The sequence below is a fragment of the Emydura macquarii genome, unplaced genomic scaffold (genome assembly GCF_026122565.2).
Source record: "Emydura macquarii macquarii isolate MOO-44397 ecotype Brisbane River unplaced genomic scaffold, CSIRO-AGI_Emac_v2 contig_1253, whole genome shotgun sequence".
Taxonomy (NCBI): Eukaryota; Metazoa; Chordata; order Testudines; family Chelidae; genus Emydura; species Emydura macquarii.
Window position 1 is genome coordinate 99,824,467 of NW_027131390.1, and position 18,560 is coordinate 99,843,026.

At 43.1% G+C, this 18,560-nt stretch overlaps 1 protein-coding gene across 1 annotated transcript in view; it reads left to right on the forward strand.

Moving 5' to 3' along the window:
- Positions 1-18,560, forward strand: part of SLC12A8 (solute carrier family 12 member 8) — an 88,565-nt gene that overhangs the window by 10,239 nt on the left and 59,766 nt on the right. The window contains exons 3-5 of the mRNA XM_067549605.1: positions 210-356; positions 4,824-5,015; positions 9,256-9,487. Coding sequence (XP_067405706.1) covers positions 210-356; positions 4,824-5,015; positions 9,256-9,487 — 571 coding nt within the window. The remainder of the gene's footprint in view (positions 1-209; positions 357-4,823; positions 5,016-9,255; positions 9,488-18,560) is intronic.

Here is an 18,560-nt window from a genome sequence, read left to right on the forward strand (position 1 = left end):
GATACATGCCACTGCTGGGTTCTGTGGAACCTCGTGGTCCTTTCCCATCACTCGGGGCATTCCCCTTTGTGGGTGCCTTCAGGTAAAGTGATGCTGTAGCAACCACGCACCGAGCACCCTGTTGTATGAGTCTTGACAAGTCACTGTGCTATTTCTGCAGTCACCCAGATGACATCATGGATGTAACTGAAGGTGTTACTTTCCTCTAGGTATCTCAAACCCAGACCAAACCCTGGTGGAAGATACAGCTATTTGTCTGGGAGCCAGTGCTTTTTGGGACCTGGGATGGCGTCTTTACTTCTTGTATGATCAACATTTTTGGAGTGGTTCTTTTTTTGAGGACTGGATGGCTAGTGGTGAGTGAAGGACAAACTGGGTGACATTGTGGGTTAAATGGTAGGTTATTCTCCTCTCCCGCCATAGTTGCTTTTGATTTTGGGTTTAGTGAATCGGTTAAATCTCTTGGCTTTTCTTCTTGCTCTTCTGAAAATGTAAATGGCTGTGTTTAAAAATATTGTAAGGCTGGGGCCGTTTTCGTGACTTCTCTCTAATGTGCTGTTCAGCAAATGTCAAACAAACCTGACAGTTTATAGGGAAGCCCATGTGTAGTGGTGTATCCAAATATAACTTCCCAGGTAAAATGTATTGCCATGGTTACACGTCCTCCAAGCAGCCCTAAAACAGTCATCTTTCTAACATGGCAGTTTTAAATCGAGACCCTGCTGTCCTGAATGAAGGGCCCTGGATCGTGCAGTGTTCTCCGTGGTTTCCAGAAAAGTCCCATGCGTGAATCAAGAGTTGTGTACATCCCAAAGTCGTGGCTTTAAGAATGAGACTGATACTGCAGCATGAGTCAGGAGCCAGCCTCGCCCAGTAAACTGTGCTGTTCCCTGCTGCTTCCATGTAGGAAAAGCAAAGCTTCCCCAGGAAATGCTGGAGCTTCAGCTTCAGCTGGATTTAAAGTCATGAGCCCGGCAGGCCTGTACTTAAAGGTACAAGAAGAAACACTTAACATCTAGCATTTTATACAGTGCCTTTCATCTGAAAGGATAGGGAGTCAGTGTGTTTTTACAGGGAGAGAGTTCAGGGCCAGGTATATTTGGAATAACATCAGTGAAGTTACACAGCCTGAGAGGAGACTCAGGCCCAAAATAAAGAGATATTAAATGAATTCTGTTGTCAGTACTGGGAGGAGATGAAGCAGCTGTTCAAAGGCATATAGCATTACTTCACAAGAGTTTATAGCAGGAAGTGTCAAGTACAACCAGATCCAATTGTATCTGCCAGGGAAATTCAAGGTAGGCACGTTGAACCCAGTCCTGCCAAGTTCTGAGCACCTTCAGTTCCCTTGGATAACCACTTCAACTCACTTCCCATTGTATAATCTAAATTTGGGTATATTAGTTCAATGGGAACTGAGGTTCCCAGACCTGCAAAGGGCCAGGCCCATGTAATTACTCACATTGGCTGTTGAGAACAATACTCCTGTGAGAATTGCTCTCCTCCACGAATCATCCAGGTCCAACCCTTAGTTTATGAAATCTGATAGGCCATTAGGAGCTGGTGCATAGGCATGACATCATCAGAAAGATCCTTATTCCCAGTGGGATTACCCATGGCCCGTTACTGACACCCAGTATCCAGGCTCTTAATATGTGAGTTGTTTTCCTCATTTGCTTCCCTTTCCCACATTCATTTCAACTGAGATGTCAGAAATGTTTTCATAAACCCTTCATTGACAGAGTCATATTGCCTCCATCTCTCACTTTGCTGTTTAATAGAAGGTTACTGGTGGCACAGTCAATAAATAAAGTAAAAAATCAAATGAAACAGATGGAGGATTTTTAAAAGGGAAATGGGGAGTGATTGAAAATAATGATGTTAAGCATTGAGGTCAGAGGGGCTTCAGGCCTGGATCTGATTGCAAGATGAGGGCCTCGACTGTAAAATTTTCAAGACAGCAGGGGTCATGACTTCCTATATATTTCTACAGCATCCAGTACAGAGACAGTCTGATCCTTACTGGAGGTCTTTGAGCCCACACTGAAATTTTAAATAATACTGCTGGGCCTTTAGTCTCAGCTGTAGCATGTCCCGTCATGCATGTGTAAATAAGCTTCAGTGTTCGGGTTTTCTCTCCTGCTCTGCATGCCCCCATTGTCCCTGCGTGTGGTGTTCCTTTCCATGATGCATTGCAAGAATGAATTATGGTTTTTAGAGTCAGTGTTATTAACCATTTCTTCTGTAGACTCAACTGGACTGTCCATTACCACAAGCTGTGGGCAAGAACTACTGTTCCTAATGGATGATTAGTAGAATTATTTGCTACCAGTTAAAAAAAGAAAAACTATTGAAAGTATTTCAGTATATTTAAAAAAAATGCAAGTTTTCAGCCCTGTTTTAACTTGTCTGTACATAATTAAGGCAAAGAAACACTTGTTCCTTTTTCTAAAACAAAAAGCTCCCAAGATTACAGGGCTGATGTGATGTAGACCCAGCTAGCAACTGCATTCACAATAAGCTTTGGCTTCATTTTCCACTGATCCAATAAAACTAACATCTAAAATAGCAGGATATTGAACCAAAATAGGATTTTACAAGGATAGCAACATCCTGGATACATTTCTGTTTTCCAAAAAAAAAAAAACCAACCCCAAAACCCAACAAAAAGATCTGGGACTTAGACCAGTACAAAACTGAAGCAGCAGCTGCCTGTCGCTGATAAGAAACAAAATGGTGCCAGAGGCCAGCGTGATGCAAGTGCTGCTGGAATGGAGAGAGACAGCTTGGCAGGCCAGCAGTGGGGAAGAAGTCATGCAAAACATTACTGTAGTAATAGGGAGGTGGGTGAAATGGGGAGAGAAGGGTAGGTAGAGGTTTCCAATCCTCTGTGCACTGGCATGGGTCCTTGATGAGTTTTCAGTGGAAGCAACTGAGATTCAGGGGGTCAACGAGTTACACTAGCTGGGGAAGTTCAACAGAAGCGCAAAGAGACACACTTGACCCTGGGAAAGAGATTTCTGTAACATGAAGAACAAGCAGAAGACAGTGAGGACAGGGGTCACAGGAGAAGCATTTGATGCCGGGACTCCCTCAAGGCACTGAGCAGCCTATTTCTGTTTGACTTCTGGGATCCTGACCCTCTGACTTGAATAGAAAGGCCCAAGCCAACCAAACGTGGCCAGCTTCAAACTGAAGGCACACATGGTATGCTGGCCCTTAAAGCTACACCTGGTGGAGGCCATGACCTATATGTGGCCTAGTTCTATGGCTGTAAAGCAGGGGTGGGCAAGCTTTTTGGCCTCAGGGCCACATCTTCGTATAGAAATTGTATGGTGGGCCAGGGCGCTGCTGAGTCCACATGATGGGAGAGGGGTGTGGGGAAGAGGCAGGGCTGAGAGGGGGAAGTGGCCGCCCTGCTCTGGCCAGGCCCAGCTGGAGGGCCTGATGAAAGGCTTGGGCGGCCTGTATAGTTTGCCCACCCCTGCTATAAAGACACCCAAGTGGCTTACCTGCTGCAGTTACCAAAGGCTCCATGGCACATGGTGGCAAGATCATTGCATTTGTCTGGAAACTGGGTTTCCCTGTAAGTCTGTGAGTTCAGATGACCTGCCCACCCATTCGCTAGCTCATAGCACAGCTACAGCAGATGGATACGTGGAAAAGGGATTTAAGATATGTTTAGAAGTCTCTTAATGCAGCTTAGCAGCTGGGAATGAGAGGATGAGCCAGCATCCAGGCAGCTGTTTGTAGACCTAAGCTGTAAGGCAGGAAGTGAAGAGTCATGGGTTGCACAAATACGCTCGTGATACCACCAGAAGGAGATCCAATTTCCATTGCGCAGGCCACTGAACAGGCCTTGAAAGGGCAGAGTTGTCCCAAGCATCTGTGGAAAGCTAGAGAGGAACACATGGGTGTGGGCTGAGATGTTGTGTCTCATGATGCGGTGTATAGCCCAGATAAACACCGGCAAGCAATTATACATTTATTTTTTGTCTTGTATATTAAGTGTTTCTTTCTGTTTTTGTAGTTCATTGGTTTGGGTGTTAGCAATATATTAATTCTTATTGGCTTATGTTTCAGAAGCACTTGATCTCAGTCGGAGCTGCTACATACTGAGCCCTTTTGAAAATTTGATCAGTTAGGGCTAAGAAATGGGCTGTTTGAAAATCCTGGCACTTATTGCAGGACCTGTTGGGTGCTGAAGTTTTTTGTTTTATGTTTAGCTGGCCCAGTATTTGTAACAATGGAAATATTTCCTTTTTATCCTCCCCTGCCCTTCTTTTTACCTTAGTTATGGTTATAAGGGAGTTGTAATGGTGAAACTTTAGCTGTATAGTGATCTGCCCTTAGCACCCTGCTGTGTTAAATCTCAGGCTGAGAGATCAGTGAGATAACTGATACCCTCATACACTTATACAAAGTAGGGCTTTGTTGGAGAGACCTTCACTCACTTGTTAATAAGAGTCAAATTGCCTAGAAAGAAACAGCAGGGATAAATAGTAGTAGTAATACTGCAGTAGCACCTATTATGGACCAAGACTCCATAGTGCTAGGTATTGTACACTCACAGAACAAAAAGACAGTCCCTAACCCCAAATACATTGACACGTTTCAAGAATTTTACAGTTAATATACATTTCTGTGGTTGCTAAATGTACAGGTGAGAAGTGTGGGTTTTATTTAATCTGAATTGAAAAGAACACATGTTGTCAATTCATTTTAGGTTATAGGTAATTGGGCTCTCTGAAGTTGGTGGGTCTTTTTTCCTACCCTGCATGATTTTCCTTGTGTTCTTCAATATCTTTGTTTCTCCATTACAGGGACACACCGGCATTTTAATGGGCATGTTTCTGGTGTCCTTTGTTGTTGTGGTTGCCCTGGTAACGGTCTTATCTGGAATTGGGGTTTGTGAACGGTGCAGCATCGGAAGTGGAGGAGTCTATTCCATGATTTCTACTGTCCTCGGGGGTCAAGTTGGAGGGACCGTTGGCCTCCTTTATATTTTTGGTCAGGTAAAACTGATTGTTACTGCAAGCAAGGCTTTGGTCTTTTTCTTCCGTGCTCTAAAGTAAATAAGCTGACCCCATGAGAAGGCAAATGGCACAGAAAAGCAGAGTTGTAGGCACACAATTCTATTCCTCCCGGTAAGATCAGGCTTGTTGCCACTCATCTGTGGCAATATGTCGGACAGTACAAGTCAGAAAGGAGGATCTATACTGTGGTGCTTGAACAGGGGTAATGCTAATGAGGAGGCTGATTTCCTCCCTGTGCATGGAACCATCTCTTGACACAGTCTGAAATGTCTCTGCGATCCTGAGGCACTGTTCATGGGGACAATGACCAAAACAGAATGAAACACAGAGAATGCCATGGCTAAGACCTTTCATCTGCAAGCAAGGGACTATTTAAACTCAAGAGGAAAAAGCCTGTGGTCAAGTGGACAATCCGAACTCTGCAGATCAGCCGTGGGTTTATACATTTGCCCAGTGTTTCCTTAGAGGGGTGGAAGAGTAGGAGCAGCACTTGGGGAGAAGTGGTTAGGTGGTATGCAGTCAAAGTAGTGTCTGGGCCATTAGGGAAGTGGAGAGGAAATGGAGCCCTATGTGGAGGAGTTTATAGATAGTTGATTTTGTGCATCCAGTTTCAGCTCTTTGTTTTTAGTGAGACACTGATGTGGTGGCTTGGAATTAAAGGGTTAAGAAACACCAACAACTATCCCTATTAATAGAACAGTGATTATTAATACGCATAGTAATTGAAAAAAAATAAAGATAATAGAAATACCAGAAAATGTGCATGGAGAAGAATTGTGTATTTGTTTAAATGCATTAGCTTTCAGCTGTCTTTAGAATCCTGGCCAATTCCAAAAGTCTACAGAAGATACAAAATCAAGAGTTACAAGACAGGGCATGCACAAAGGTCACACGTATAAGAAAAAGACCTCCCCTAACATTTTGCACTGTAATCCCCCAATCAGCCGCTGCCTGGGCAAGCAATTGAGTTGTGCAGCATGTCCTGAGGTCATAGAAACTGGGCTCTGGCAGACCAAGGATTTACCTAGGAAAAACTTTTTTTTTTTTTGGTTGGAGTGTGGAGAGATGGGGAACTGGCAGCTGTTTAGCAGCGCTGTGTTTTGTCCCAAAGCTGATGTTTTTCTTTCATACGCTCCTCCTCAGTTACATATAGACCACTTGTTTCTCTTGCCCAGCATGCACCTTACTGTCTCATGAGGGGCTAGTGATGTTCCAAACAATTAGTTGGATAGTGAACACCGTAACCTCTGTCATGGTTATTTGAGATGGAACTACTTGTGCAAGGAAGGATTTTCAGGTTGCAGCTCTAAAATAGCTGTGTTTAAAACCAGAGGTACAGGTGTCTCTGGTGTTAAGAACTGTGAACATTTAAACCCAATTACACTGTTTAACAAGCTGAATTTATTGTTTTTAAAAACCTCATAGGAGATTTGTTTTCCACTGAAATATACAGCCTGGAAATTCATTTCTAATTTCAAGATGAATAGTTCAAATCATTTAAAAATTACCCATTTCCATGGTGCATTTATGATGAAATTGGCTCTACTTTAGAAGTCATAGCAATACCTTTATAGCCATAGGAATATTTCATTCTTCTGGTGAAGGTAGGGTTTATCAAAGGAAAGGCAGGCTGTTGATCCAAGGACACATTTAGTGTTGAGACTATCAAAGACTCCTCCTTTCTCTTCATTCTCTGAAGTATCTTTTAAAATATACATACCATTTCCTCTTACCTGGCCTGTTATGAAAGTAGAGGGATCCTATTTAACTCCTTCCAAAAACTGGAGTTAATCAGTTTAAAAGACTCTGAATTCCTAAGGTGCAATGCCCCCTCCAAACAGTCACATGGCATTTCTCTGTGCTTTCAGGGTTCTTTCTTGTGTTAGACTTTTCAGGTTAATGCATTTTGTTTGCAGTCCAGTTCTACTTTTATTTTCAAGGCACAAATGACTTTTTGTGACTAACCTATCATGACACTAGACGTTGTCCTTTCATAAATGATATTTTTAGAAGTCCTCTGTATTAACTGTGCACTGAGAGCAAAGTTTTCAAAAGTAAGCACGTGCAATTACATGGATGCATTGCGAGCACCCATTGTTTCCCCAGAAATATCTGTCCTTGAATGCACAGATCCTAAATTGGTGAAAATCAGTATTTTTCCACTGAAGTGAATAAGGCTGAGCTGATTTACACCAGCAGAGGATCTGACCTGTGGTTTGTTAATCGCTAGTTACTACGGACTTATTTAACTTTTGTTGAAGTCATTGAAAGTCTTTCGTTTGACTTTCCTGGGAATTGGATTGTGTTCTTCATGACTAACTGGCCAGGTTCGGTCATTGATCCTGGGATCACTGGATCTAAAAGCATGAACACAGAGCCATGTTTTGGGAGCCCCCGCCCCAGTGTTTCCCTTGTGGGCTGGGATGCGCATGTTTTGTCACCAGTTCCCTGCGAACGGGAGTCTCCCCTGTCGCATCTGTTATTTATTGTCCCGGCGGAGAGCTACCTGACCCTGCTGCCTTCATACTTTTTCAATAAATTCTTCTTGTATTTTAAACAAAACAAAACAAAAAGGGCCAGGATCAGTAGTCAGCTGATAGAGGTGGACTCAAACCTGTATACATTGGCCTAGCCATTAGAGGGCGGCAAAGAGCCATGCTGTGTCAGCATAGATCTCGCACTCACCATGGCTGAGGTCTTCAGAAGTCCACAGCAATTGAAATAACCATATGGGCCACCGCTTTGTAACGCCTGCATGTGCACACATTGGGTTTTAGAATGCATAAGTTTGGTGCACACTGATGTCCACTTGTAACTGCATGTGCCTGACTTGAGGAATGTGACCCTTAGTATGAATCACACATCGAAGAGGATTGCCGCTGAAGTGGGATGGTGGGAAGTTTTAGAGAATTATATAGTGAACAAAAGTCCTCTCTCTTCCTTCACCTCCTCCCCCCTCCTCCTCCAAATCCAGTACTGCCGCTTTGTTTTGGGCAGGGAAAGGATTGCTTGGGTTTGTGTCTTCTCCCAAGAACTGTGGCCTTAACCTGTACACACTTCCCTGAGCTTTGCAACTCCATTCCTGCAGACACAGGGACATCCAATGAGCACACAAGTCCTTCGTCACATCAAGAAAGACAGCTCTCCCCAGAGCTCATGGAACATGAATTGCACAATACACGCTTATCAGAAGTGCAGGCTCCCTTCCAGCAAAGAGACAGGGAACCGGTGAAACAGCAAACTGTCTATCCAAACTAAATACTGAGTTAAAAACCTTGAAAACAATACAGCGGGAAGCAGTCAGTCATTCTGCAAGCCGGTGGTTTAAACAGGACCCTTTGCATTTCACAGAAAGAAAGGAAACCAAGACATTACAGAGACGTGCTCTCACTTTGTGTCTTGGTTGGGCAAATGTATTTTCTTTCACTTTCAGGTACTGTTCAGGAAATGCACGGTGTCTCTGGTATATCAGTGTGACAAATCCATTGTGCCCTCACCACGATTGGTGTGTTCATTCAGCTTGATTCTGTGGTTTAAAAAAAAAGGGGGGCATTTTATAGCTTGTAAAAGGTAGTAGATTGACAGACTGAGTGCTAAGTGCCCTATTTGTCCATGGAACAGGTCCAGGCTTCCTCACCCTCCCCTGCCAACATACATCATTCTCGTGCGAAGAGTCCAGTGGTCAGTCTGCATGTGAATGTTTGACTCACGGAATCCTCAGCCTCTTTGCTAAAGTTACACTGAAGCTCTGGGTGGGACGTTAGCAGTGAGGATCAGATCCCGGACCATGAGCTAAAAGGCCCAGCTCTGTTACCTAAGGGTAGCAAACTCTATATGTGGCCCAGCCACGCGAAGGGTTTCAGAGCCTGGGCTCATGCCCAAGCCTGAATGTCCACATTGCTATTTTTAGCCCTGTAGCGCGAGCCAGAGCATAACACGGAGGGGGTGTGGATTACACTCCCAAGGGTGCAAGCTGTGATGAGGCTCCTGTACCGCAGGGATTCGATTGAGATCGCCAGACTCCTTTCACATCCACCATGGCGCAGCCATCAGATGGTAACGACCTTCGGTCAATACCATCCTGGACTGGCTCAAACTAGAGGGGAAAAAGCTCTGTATCTTGTCACCAATCCTCTGAGCCATCAACATCCTCCTGTTCAGGTGTGTTAGATGTGCAGAACTTGCTCTGGGGGTGTGTTTATGTTTAAATGTCATTTAGTGTGTTGCAGGTGCGATGTACATCACCGGGTTTGCGGAATCCATCTCCAACTTGCTGGGTTTCAGTAGCACTTGGGCAGTGAGAGGCATTTCACTGGCAGTCCTACTAGGTCTGCTTGGGATTAACCTGGCTGGTGTTAAATGGATAATCCGGCTCCAGCTGTTACTGCTTCTCCTGCTGGCTGTTTCTACGTTGGACTTTGTCATTGGATCATTCACGCACCTAGATCCAGGTAAAACGCCATGAATTCTTCACGTTTATGGCTGCAGCAGTATTTAACGTGTTAAATTTTGTCTTCCACTTAATTGATGCTTTTGTGAATTTAAAATCCAGATAAAAATTATGGACCAAATCTTCCAGATGTGGATCTCCAAAGTTCGGAATCTAACCAGAGCCCCTTTCCTGCAAACACTTAGATTTATCACTAAACACATGTACAAATGATTGCAGGATTGGGACTGTAGATGTCTAACTTTGGATCTTAAATTTAGGTACCTGTTTTTACAAGTGTTGGCTATAATCTTTTGTTGAGTGCTTAGTTTCTGAAAGCTTTCGAACAATAGAAAACTGCCTGCGCTAACAGGGCTGCTATTTCCAATGAATCGGTTTAAAGAGCTGTAGCCATAAGGATTGAGAATTACAAATTTACATCAAGAAGTTTTTCTTATCAGTTTGAGGCCCGTAATGTCCTTTAAAAAATAACAACCTGAGCCTATAATGAATTGCATGACAGCACATCAAACAGTTTAGACAGTATGGGCAATATTGTCTCATTTTTTTCCTTGTGCTCCCCTTCCCCCCATCTGTGTGTCTGTATCCACCCGATGTCTCTTGTTTTATACTTAGTTTCTACCCCCAGAGAGTTTACAATCTATCTTTTTGTGCTGTGTTTGATTGTATAGCACCTAGCAAGGGAGTCCTTGTCTGTGACAGAGGCTCCTAGGTCCTACCAGAAAACAAATAATAAATATCACCAGGAAAATATTCTATTTATAATGAAAAACCCAATACATATTTGGAGAATAATTTTTGAAATTTTTGTTTAGGTCCTTTTTAGATATGCCCTTTGTCATTGTAATCAGCAGTCGCTATTGGAGCTGAATGAAATACTAGCAAGAATATCCAAAATGGCACTTCACTGTGACTTCAATATCAATCCTCTTTTTGTAACTTTTTGCGCTGAAATGCACCATTTGAAGTGAAAATTGGTCTTATATTTAAGCAAATATTGACCCACTTACAAGCAAAGAATTTAACAGAATGACTGTGACCTGGTTAAGGAGGGGAACATTTTCAGGGAAAAGGAAAGTCTCTGAAGACTGATTGTGGTTCAGGGTTGGAAACAGACATCTCACCACTTAATACTAACCCCTGCAGTATGGAGTAATGTTAACCATGCTGTTTTCTCTAAGCCAGAGGTCAAATAAGCATGTTGCCTAATGTAATGGATTGCAGTGAAAGAAGTGCAGGAATGTTTAAGTGACACTGACCACAAAAAAAGGTGTAATTATCCAAATAAACAGAAGGTGTCACTTTATCTTAATTTCCCCCCATTCCTAAATGGACCACAGTGTTCTCTGTTGTTTTTTTTTATTTTAATAAATGGATAAAGTTCATTTTCGTTGTTCTTAGTTTTGATTTCAACATTTAAAAAAAAATGTAACTGCTGGAACAGGGCCGGGAAGATGAATCCCCTTGTAAATATTCATAGCCAAGCTGCTCTGACAGAATTTCACATCAAGCTATTTCGTACTTGCGATGCTGATTGCAAGCATTGTGTTGGTGTCACAGGCGCAAGACTTATACCTGAGAGAAAGCATTTTATGATTCTCTGTAGGGAGGAGGCTCTGGGAAAACAATCTTTTATTTCATCATAGTAGGCATTGCACAATTAAACCCACTTGACTGCTCAACAGATGCTTGGAAACAAAAGTAAATTGAGGAATGTTCTGCTGGGTACAGAAAATTGAGTTAGTGTGCGTTGCAAGAATAAAGGTGGCTGTGCTTTCTAACTAAAGAACATTTTAGGAGGATTCCGGAGTTGTTCACTGTTCAATTAACTTGTCTTGAGTAGAGGGGAACTGGGGCTAAAACTAGCAATCCTTTTTTAATAAAGGGGAGAAACTGGATACCCATCGTCTCTCTCTTAGGTTGTATGTCTACACTGCAAAAAAAGAGCCATGATAGAAAGCCTCAGAGTCCAGGTCAAGTGACTGGGGCTCATGCTACAAGGCTAAAAATAGCAATGTATGGCATGTCTACACTGCAATTAAAAACCTGGGGCTGGCCCATGCCAGCTGACTTGGGCTCATGGGGTTGGGGCTAAGGGGCTGGATAACTGTGGTGTAGATGCTCAGGCTTGGGCTGGAGGTGGAAGAGTCCCAGAGCTTGGGCTGTAGCCTGAGCCTGAACGTCTACACCACAGCCCCTTAGCCTGAGTCCCACGAGCCTGAGTCAGCTGGCATGGGCCAGCTGCGGGCGTCTAACTGAGGTGTAGACAGACCCGTAGAGGTACAGGCTGGAGCCAGGGCTCTGAGACCCACCCCCAGCCTGAGCTCCTGCCCAGCCTGAATGTCTACACTGCTCATTGTACCCTGTAGTGCCAACCTGAGTCAGCTGACCCATGCTCCGAGACTTGCTGCCGCTAGTCTTTTTTTGCAGTGTAGACAAACCCTACAGCAGGAAGTTGAATATGGAACCCAAAGGAGAGGATGAAAGGAGGAATGTAAGAAATAGAGAGAGAGAAAACATGCCCAACTTTAAGGCTGGAAGTTTTTATTCTTTTATTAATTTTCCTTATGTGAATTTATCTGATAGAAAAGAGAGGAGGAACAAAGGCAGGTGGATGGGAGGAGCCCGGTTTAGCAGCATGGAATTGACAGCGTATCTGTGTGTGGTCTGGTTAAAGAGGGTGAAGGAAAGTCTCTTAAGGCTGATGGTGGCTCAGGGTTGGGAGACGCGGGTCCCAGCACTTCATTCCAGCCCCCTCTTCTCCCAAGTCTGAAGGCTATATCTACAGTCCAACATCTGGCTTGCTGCTTGTTTTGAGAAGTCTTGATTTGTTTGATTTACAAATAACTTGATATCTGACAGACTTTTTTAGTTGACTGAAAAGGGGATCCAGAGTGAAGTCCTGCATTACCCAGGAAGGCCTCTGCGTGGTATCTCTGCACTGATTGTAAGCAGTAGGGCTTTGGAAAGAATAGCCAGCTCTGTGTGGATTTCCAGCACTTCCTTTAAAGTGGCATAGATAAATTAGCCTTGATTGTATCTGTTTACATGAAGCCTTTTCTACAAGGCAACATCTAATGATTTACAGATAAGTACAGATATTGATAAACCCAGCTGAACTTTTTCACACACTCTGTTGGTTAATAAATGATTTTGTAAATGAAAACAGAAGGACCCAGTGCAACTGGGCAATAGCTATGCAAGAAATCAAATTAATACTGCCTGGCTTTGAGGGACGGGTAGTGTGTGGTGGTTTAAAGAAAAATAAATTGTCCTTGGCTTTGGGCAAAATGCCAGTCTCAAGAAGTGCTTCAGCCCTTGATCAGTATTTTACAATTGTTCTTCCCACTTCTCAGGCAAGCCAATATTTGTGCATAATCAACCTTTTGAAGTTTTAGACCTGTTGCGATTGGCTGCTAAGTTTGGTCACATGCCTGAAAATAGTGAGAGTATATAACAGGCCAGTAACCTAGGTAAAAGGGCAAGAGAGAGGCGCAGTGATCCACAATGGTCTAGTGGATGAGCATGGATTGGGAGTCAGGTTGTTCTGGGTTTTAATCCTGACTCTGATGCTTATTAGCTTTATGACATATGGCAAGTCACTCAACCTGTTTGGGCCACAGTTTCCCAATCTATAAAATGGGGATGGCGGTACTTCTGTTATTTCTCCATCTCATAGGATTGCTAAGAGGACTAATTATTGTCTGCACAGCACTTTGGAAACATATAAGTGCCTTGTATTTTTTCTTTGGATTTTTGAGAATCTACATGAATGCTCATCCAATGCTAAGGGGTGCCATGGAGACTCTTTTAAAAATACGCTTATTATTATTATTATTATTATTATTACTATAACCCTCAACAATCTGATGTCACCAACCATGTTCCTTTGTATCTTTATTCTGGAAAAATAGGCATGAGTCGTAAGTAATACTTAAATAAAAGTCTTTAAGGTCATAAAGTAGTGCCTGTAGTTGGTTCTGCTTGGTCAGGGGCCACTGGCTCTTTTTTCCTGTTCCCTAAACTCATCCCCAGACACAATCAGACATCAGACAGGATACTGTCCAAAAACTCACTCCTTTCCTATGGTTTGCCCTAATTTTTAAGAGTTTTGAGGCAGGACTGTATTTATATAAAAAGGGTTTTCTCAGCTGGATTTCCTGTTTCTATAGCTCACTCTTCTCAGAGAACTGAAACCCCATCTGGTGTGGTTGCCAGGGTGAGTCAGCAAATATCTTTGCCCATCCCCACAGTGTTAATTTCTGACCCCTGCTCACACTGATTTGAACTGTAGCCCACGAGCAGTTAGGGTGACCAGATGTCCCGATTTTATAGGGACAGTCCCAATATTAGGGGCTTTTTCTTATATAGGTGCCTATTGTTCCCCCACCCCCTGTCCCTATTTTTCACAGTTGCTACTGGTCATCCTACGAACAGTTAACCTATTGGGGTAAGAAATGTAGGCTGAGAATTTTCACAGTGGGTTAGCATGATTATTTAGCCCCGATGTTACTAAGCAGGGAGATGTTACAAACCCCATGGAGGGCACTGATATTTAGTGGCAGAGAAACCAGGTAATCAGTAATCCTGCAAGACCCTGGGGTGACAATGGGCTGCAAATTAAAGACGAGATTTAATGTGTGACGGCAGAAAGTGTCTTTGTGTATTTCATATGTAGCTGAAAGAGCATGCCACTAACAACCAATATTGAGAAAAATAATGCAATAAAGGAGAACCAGTAAGAATATCAATTGATCTGTGTCAAGCTCCTTGCCTAGATATGAATGACTGGCAAGATAATGGTGGGAGATGTATGGGTTTCCCCAGGCAGCTAAGACCAGTGATCTGCTGAGTGTTGCTATTGATGTTCCCAGTGGAAAAGCTTATTCGCTCTTCCGTTTTCTGCTCAACGGTCCAGTTGCCAGAGCCTCAATTTCCAGAAGTGACTAGAACTTTCTGAAAAACAGGTTCCCTTACGGCATCTCAGGTTGGGCACCCAAAGCCTCTAGTCATTTCTGAAAATTTGGATTCTATGGTCCTTGTATGAACATTGGCTTCAATAAAGTACAGGGGCTTGCTTAAAGTGGCCAGGGTCGCTGGAACGATATATATAGTGAGGGTGCTGAGAGCCACTGAACCGCACTGTAAACCCTGTATATAATGGAAACCACTCTAATGGCAGCCCCCCTAGTTCCAGCATCCATGAACGTCCGTATTGTCTTGCTAGCTGGACACTGTTTATTATTTTTACTGTGTCCAATACACATTCTCAGCACCAGAAAGTCTTGGTGACCTTTGACCCAATAAGGACTTGTCTTTGTTACAGTGTTATTATTTTTGTCTCTATTGGACACCATTTTCTTTTTGCGTTTCATTTCATATTTATTTCTTTGGGATCATACGTCTCAATACTTGCCTCTATTTGCTGGCCCCAAAAAATAAATGCTAAAGAAAGAAAACGGCCGCACTATACGTGATCACTTCTTCAGAACAATAAGCAAAGCCTTTTGGCCTCTATGCATAGAACGTTAGAGTCATGGAAAAAGAAGATAAGACTGCTTTTAATGCCCAACTTTTATTTTCCTAGCATATCTCTAGTCATTTTTGTGAAGGGTTACACCCAAATACTCCCTTCAAATAGGCAGGCGCCTGTTTTCCTGTTTTTGGCAATTGCTTTCAGGTATTCTGTGACAACAGAACCACTGAGGGAGTAAATAAAAGGGTTGGGGTTTTTTATGTGGGGGAGAGACCTGGTGTTAATTTTGTCATTGCTTTGTTTCTTTTTAAAGATGTAAAGAATAGCAATTTATGTAGAAATGGCTGTTACGCTGACATTTTTAAATATCTAATGTTCTTTTAAAAGAAAATGTTCTTCAGTGTTCCTTTTAGATTTGACTGTAAATTAATTACATAGTTAAACCCAGCATGGTCCAGTGGTGTGAACTTCAGACTGGGAACTGGGTCTTCCGCCAGCTTTGCTGTGAGACCTTGAGCAAGTCACTTAACCTCTCTGTGGCTAGGACCATACTGTGCTAGGGTGGATCAAGGCCTGTGTCTTATCCCCATCTGTAAAATGAGGTTGCATTTCATAGAGATGCTCTGAGACTTAAATGGTGGGGTTGAAAGTGCTTTTAGGAGCTCAGCTGAGGTGCTATATAAATGCAATATAGTATCATTTTGTTATTGTTATTTCCCATGTATCATTGTTAGGATAATTCTCTTCGGAGTTATTTTTCATATAATCCACACCGCTGGTTTCATTCATTTTGATTTTAGTATTTTGAAACTAGCTTTACAAAACCCGGAAAAAAGTTTGTTCCCCCTTTTCTTCTAAGGGTGAATTCTTCGAAGGGTTTTTCTCCCCTGGGCTTCCTGTTACAGGACAGGGAAAACTGACGTTTGTTAGCCAGCACTGCAGCTGGCTATCTGTAAGAGGAGAGAGCCTCACATTGTGAACCTTTAGCAGAGAGGGACCCTACTACCGTTAAGTCGAGTTCTCTGTTGTATAAACATTTCATCGTTGTAAAGATCCTTAAAATGGTGTCTCAGGGGCTTTGGTGGGCTGAATTTCTTTAAAAAAAGAAATCACATAAATAAATAAAAAATCAAAGCATAAAATAAACCTTTTGCTCTGAATGGGTTGGGGTTTTTTTTGTTTTTTTGGATGTAAGGGGCGTGCCCCATTTTGAAAGAGAGGTACAGGAAGGATGTGTGTGTCAGATGATGATGTGCAGCTAATCCCACAGGCTTTATCCAGCCTGATTGCTGACTTCCTGGCTTGAAACACATCTGGAAATTGGCATCGAATTCCGAGTAGAAATCACTGAAGGAACGGCAACAGAAAATCCCGCTTTTGCTACTGAACAAGGTAGACACAATGGTGAATAAAGCAGGAGGCTGCTAATGCAATCTTTATTTATTAAAACACACGAGATTGCTTTACCCAGGTTTTTCCAATTATAGCACATTGAATTGGCGTGACATCACTCTTGACCATAGGCCAGTCCATTCAACAGTCTGGTGCAGAAATTTATTAACTGGTTACCTGCCAATTGTCTGGGATAGGAACTGGAGTATAGCTGTGTCTTTTAAAAGTGATAACATTGTTAGGGTCCTTGTTTAGATACTGACAGAAAGCTACACAGGTCTGTATAGTCTCTGAAGTAAATATTTAAAGAGAGGGTTGTTTTTTTTTAATTGATCCATAACTTTTTGGGGGGCCTGGGGTTATAACGTTTGGCCCCTCCTACTCTTAGGTAGGTTTGGGGCTTACGTGTGTGTCTCCTCATGTACACCCACTGCTGTGATTGTATTAAGCAGCACCCAGTGTTTTGTTGTGGCGGTGTCTGTAGGGTGAGACACACAGATTTATTACAGCAGGATGCCCTATGTGGGCCCAATCCTATGAGCTTTCAAGCAGCTCTTGCAAGGTGTTGCGTGCCATCATTTCCCATTGATTTCAGTAGTTGACGTTCATAGGTTTTGAGTGCAGAAGGGACCTTTGTGGTCATCGCATCTGACTGAGGTACAGAGAGGTGAAGGGACATGCCCAGGATCGCATAGCAGGTCAGTGGCATGGCTGGGAATAGAACATAAAGTTTCTGATTCTTACTCCAATGCCTTATCTGCTGGACTATGCTGCTTTTGAAGCTGCTCAGCGAGATCAGGACTTTATTGAATAATGCTGTTGGTGAGTGACTTTCTTTTGGCTTGGATTTCTCCCCTTAAAAACACCCGAATGGCCATGTTTAGGAATAGCTACTCAGAGACGGGTGAAATCCTGACCCCTCTGAAGTCCCTAAGGGTTTTGCCATTGACTTCCGGGGGCCAGGATTTCACCTGAGATGTCTGTTTAAGCAAAATAAGGTGAGAGAAACTAAATAAAAACACCCAACCACCTGTACAAAAGATGCTTATTAGTAAATAAATATTTATATTACAGTAGCACCCAGATGCAAAGTGAGCCTCACCCTATCTGTCAGTTCTGTTATCGCTCTGAGCTGTCAACCCCTGCCTTCGCTCTGCCAATGGCACCAGTCGTGATGCTCCACCTGTCCCCTTGTCCTCAAGAACCTCAGCACTTTTTCCAGTGCTGGCCCATCCCCCAAGCCTGGGAAAAGTTCTCCATCCAAGTTCCTAAGGAAGCCATCTTATTCTCCCATTAAACCCTTCCTTAAAACCTGCTTCTGCCAGCATTGAGAGGTTTTTAAGGCTGGAGGGGACCATCAGATCAGATAATCTAGTCTGGCATAAGCCACAGAATTTCTTTCAGTCAGCTCTGCACTGAGCCCAAAACCTGTGTTAGGCTAAAGCACGTCTTCCAGAAAAACATCCAGTCTTGATCTGAAGACTTCAAGAGGTGGAGAATCCACCACTTCTTGTGGAAGTGTTTTCCTGTGGTTAATTGCCCTTGCTGGCTTAAAAAAAATGTAGATGCCTGTAAATCACTCCTCCCCGGCTTTGATTAGACAATAGCAAGCTATGACTTCTGCTCTTCTGCGCAGCTCTGCTTTTTTCAGATCCATCCACCCCATTTGTCTGTTTACACCTGTTGTGTACTGCCTGACATGTACATCGGGGACTGTCTTCCTTGTTGTTTGTCTCTACAGTGCCTAGCACAATAGGGCCCTGACTCTTGGTTGGGGTCTTGGGCTCTACTGTACTACAAATAGATGATGATGACAATGGGAGATGGAGAGAGGCTACAGACAAGTATATACAGTTGCTTCAGCAATTTATATACATGTACTCACTTCATTTTTTAAAAAATGTGTATAATCAAATTATGTATCTGCTTTTTCCAGCTGCCCCTCCAGCTGGCCATTAGGGGCTGACTGAGTTCTCATGGGATTTGTGGCAGGGTTGTGTTTTGAGGAAGGAAAGGGGAATGGCCTTAAGGATTAGTTCATGGAAGGAATTCCATGTGCAGGGATATGTCTTCACTGCAGAGTTAACCTGGGAGCACAGCCCACTACCTACACACAAAAACCTGTGGCCTGTGTTTGGATGTTCTGTAATTCCGTGCGCAGGGGCAGCACGAACGGGAGCACAGCCCATACCTCAAAGGATATGTC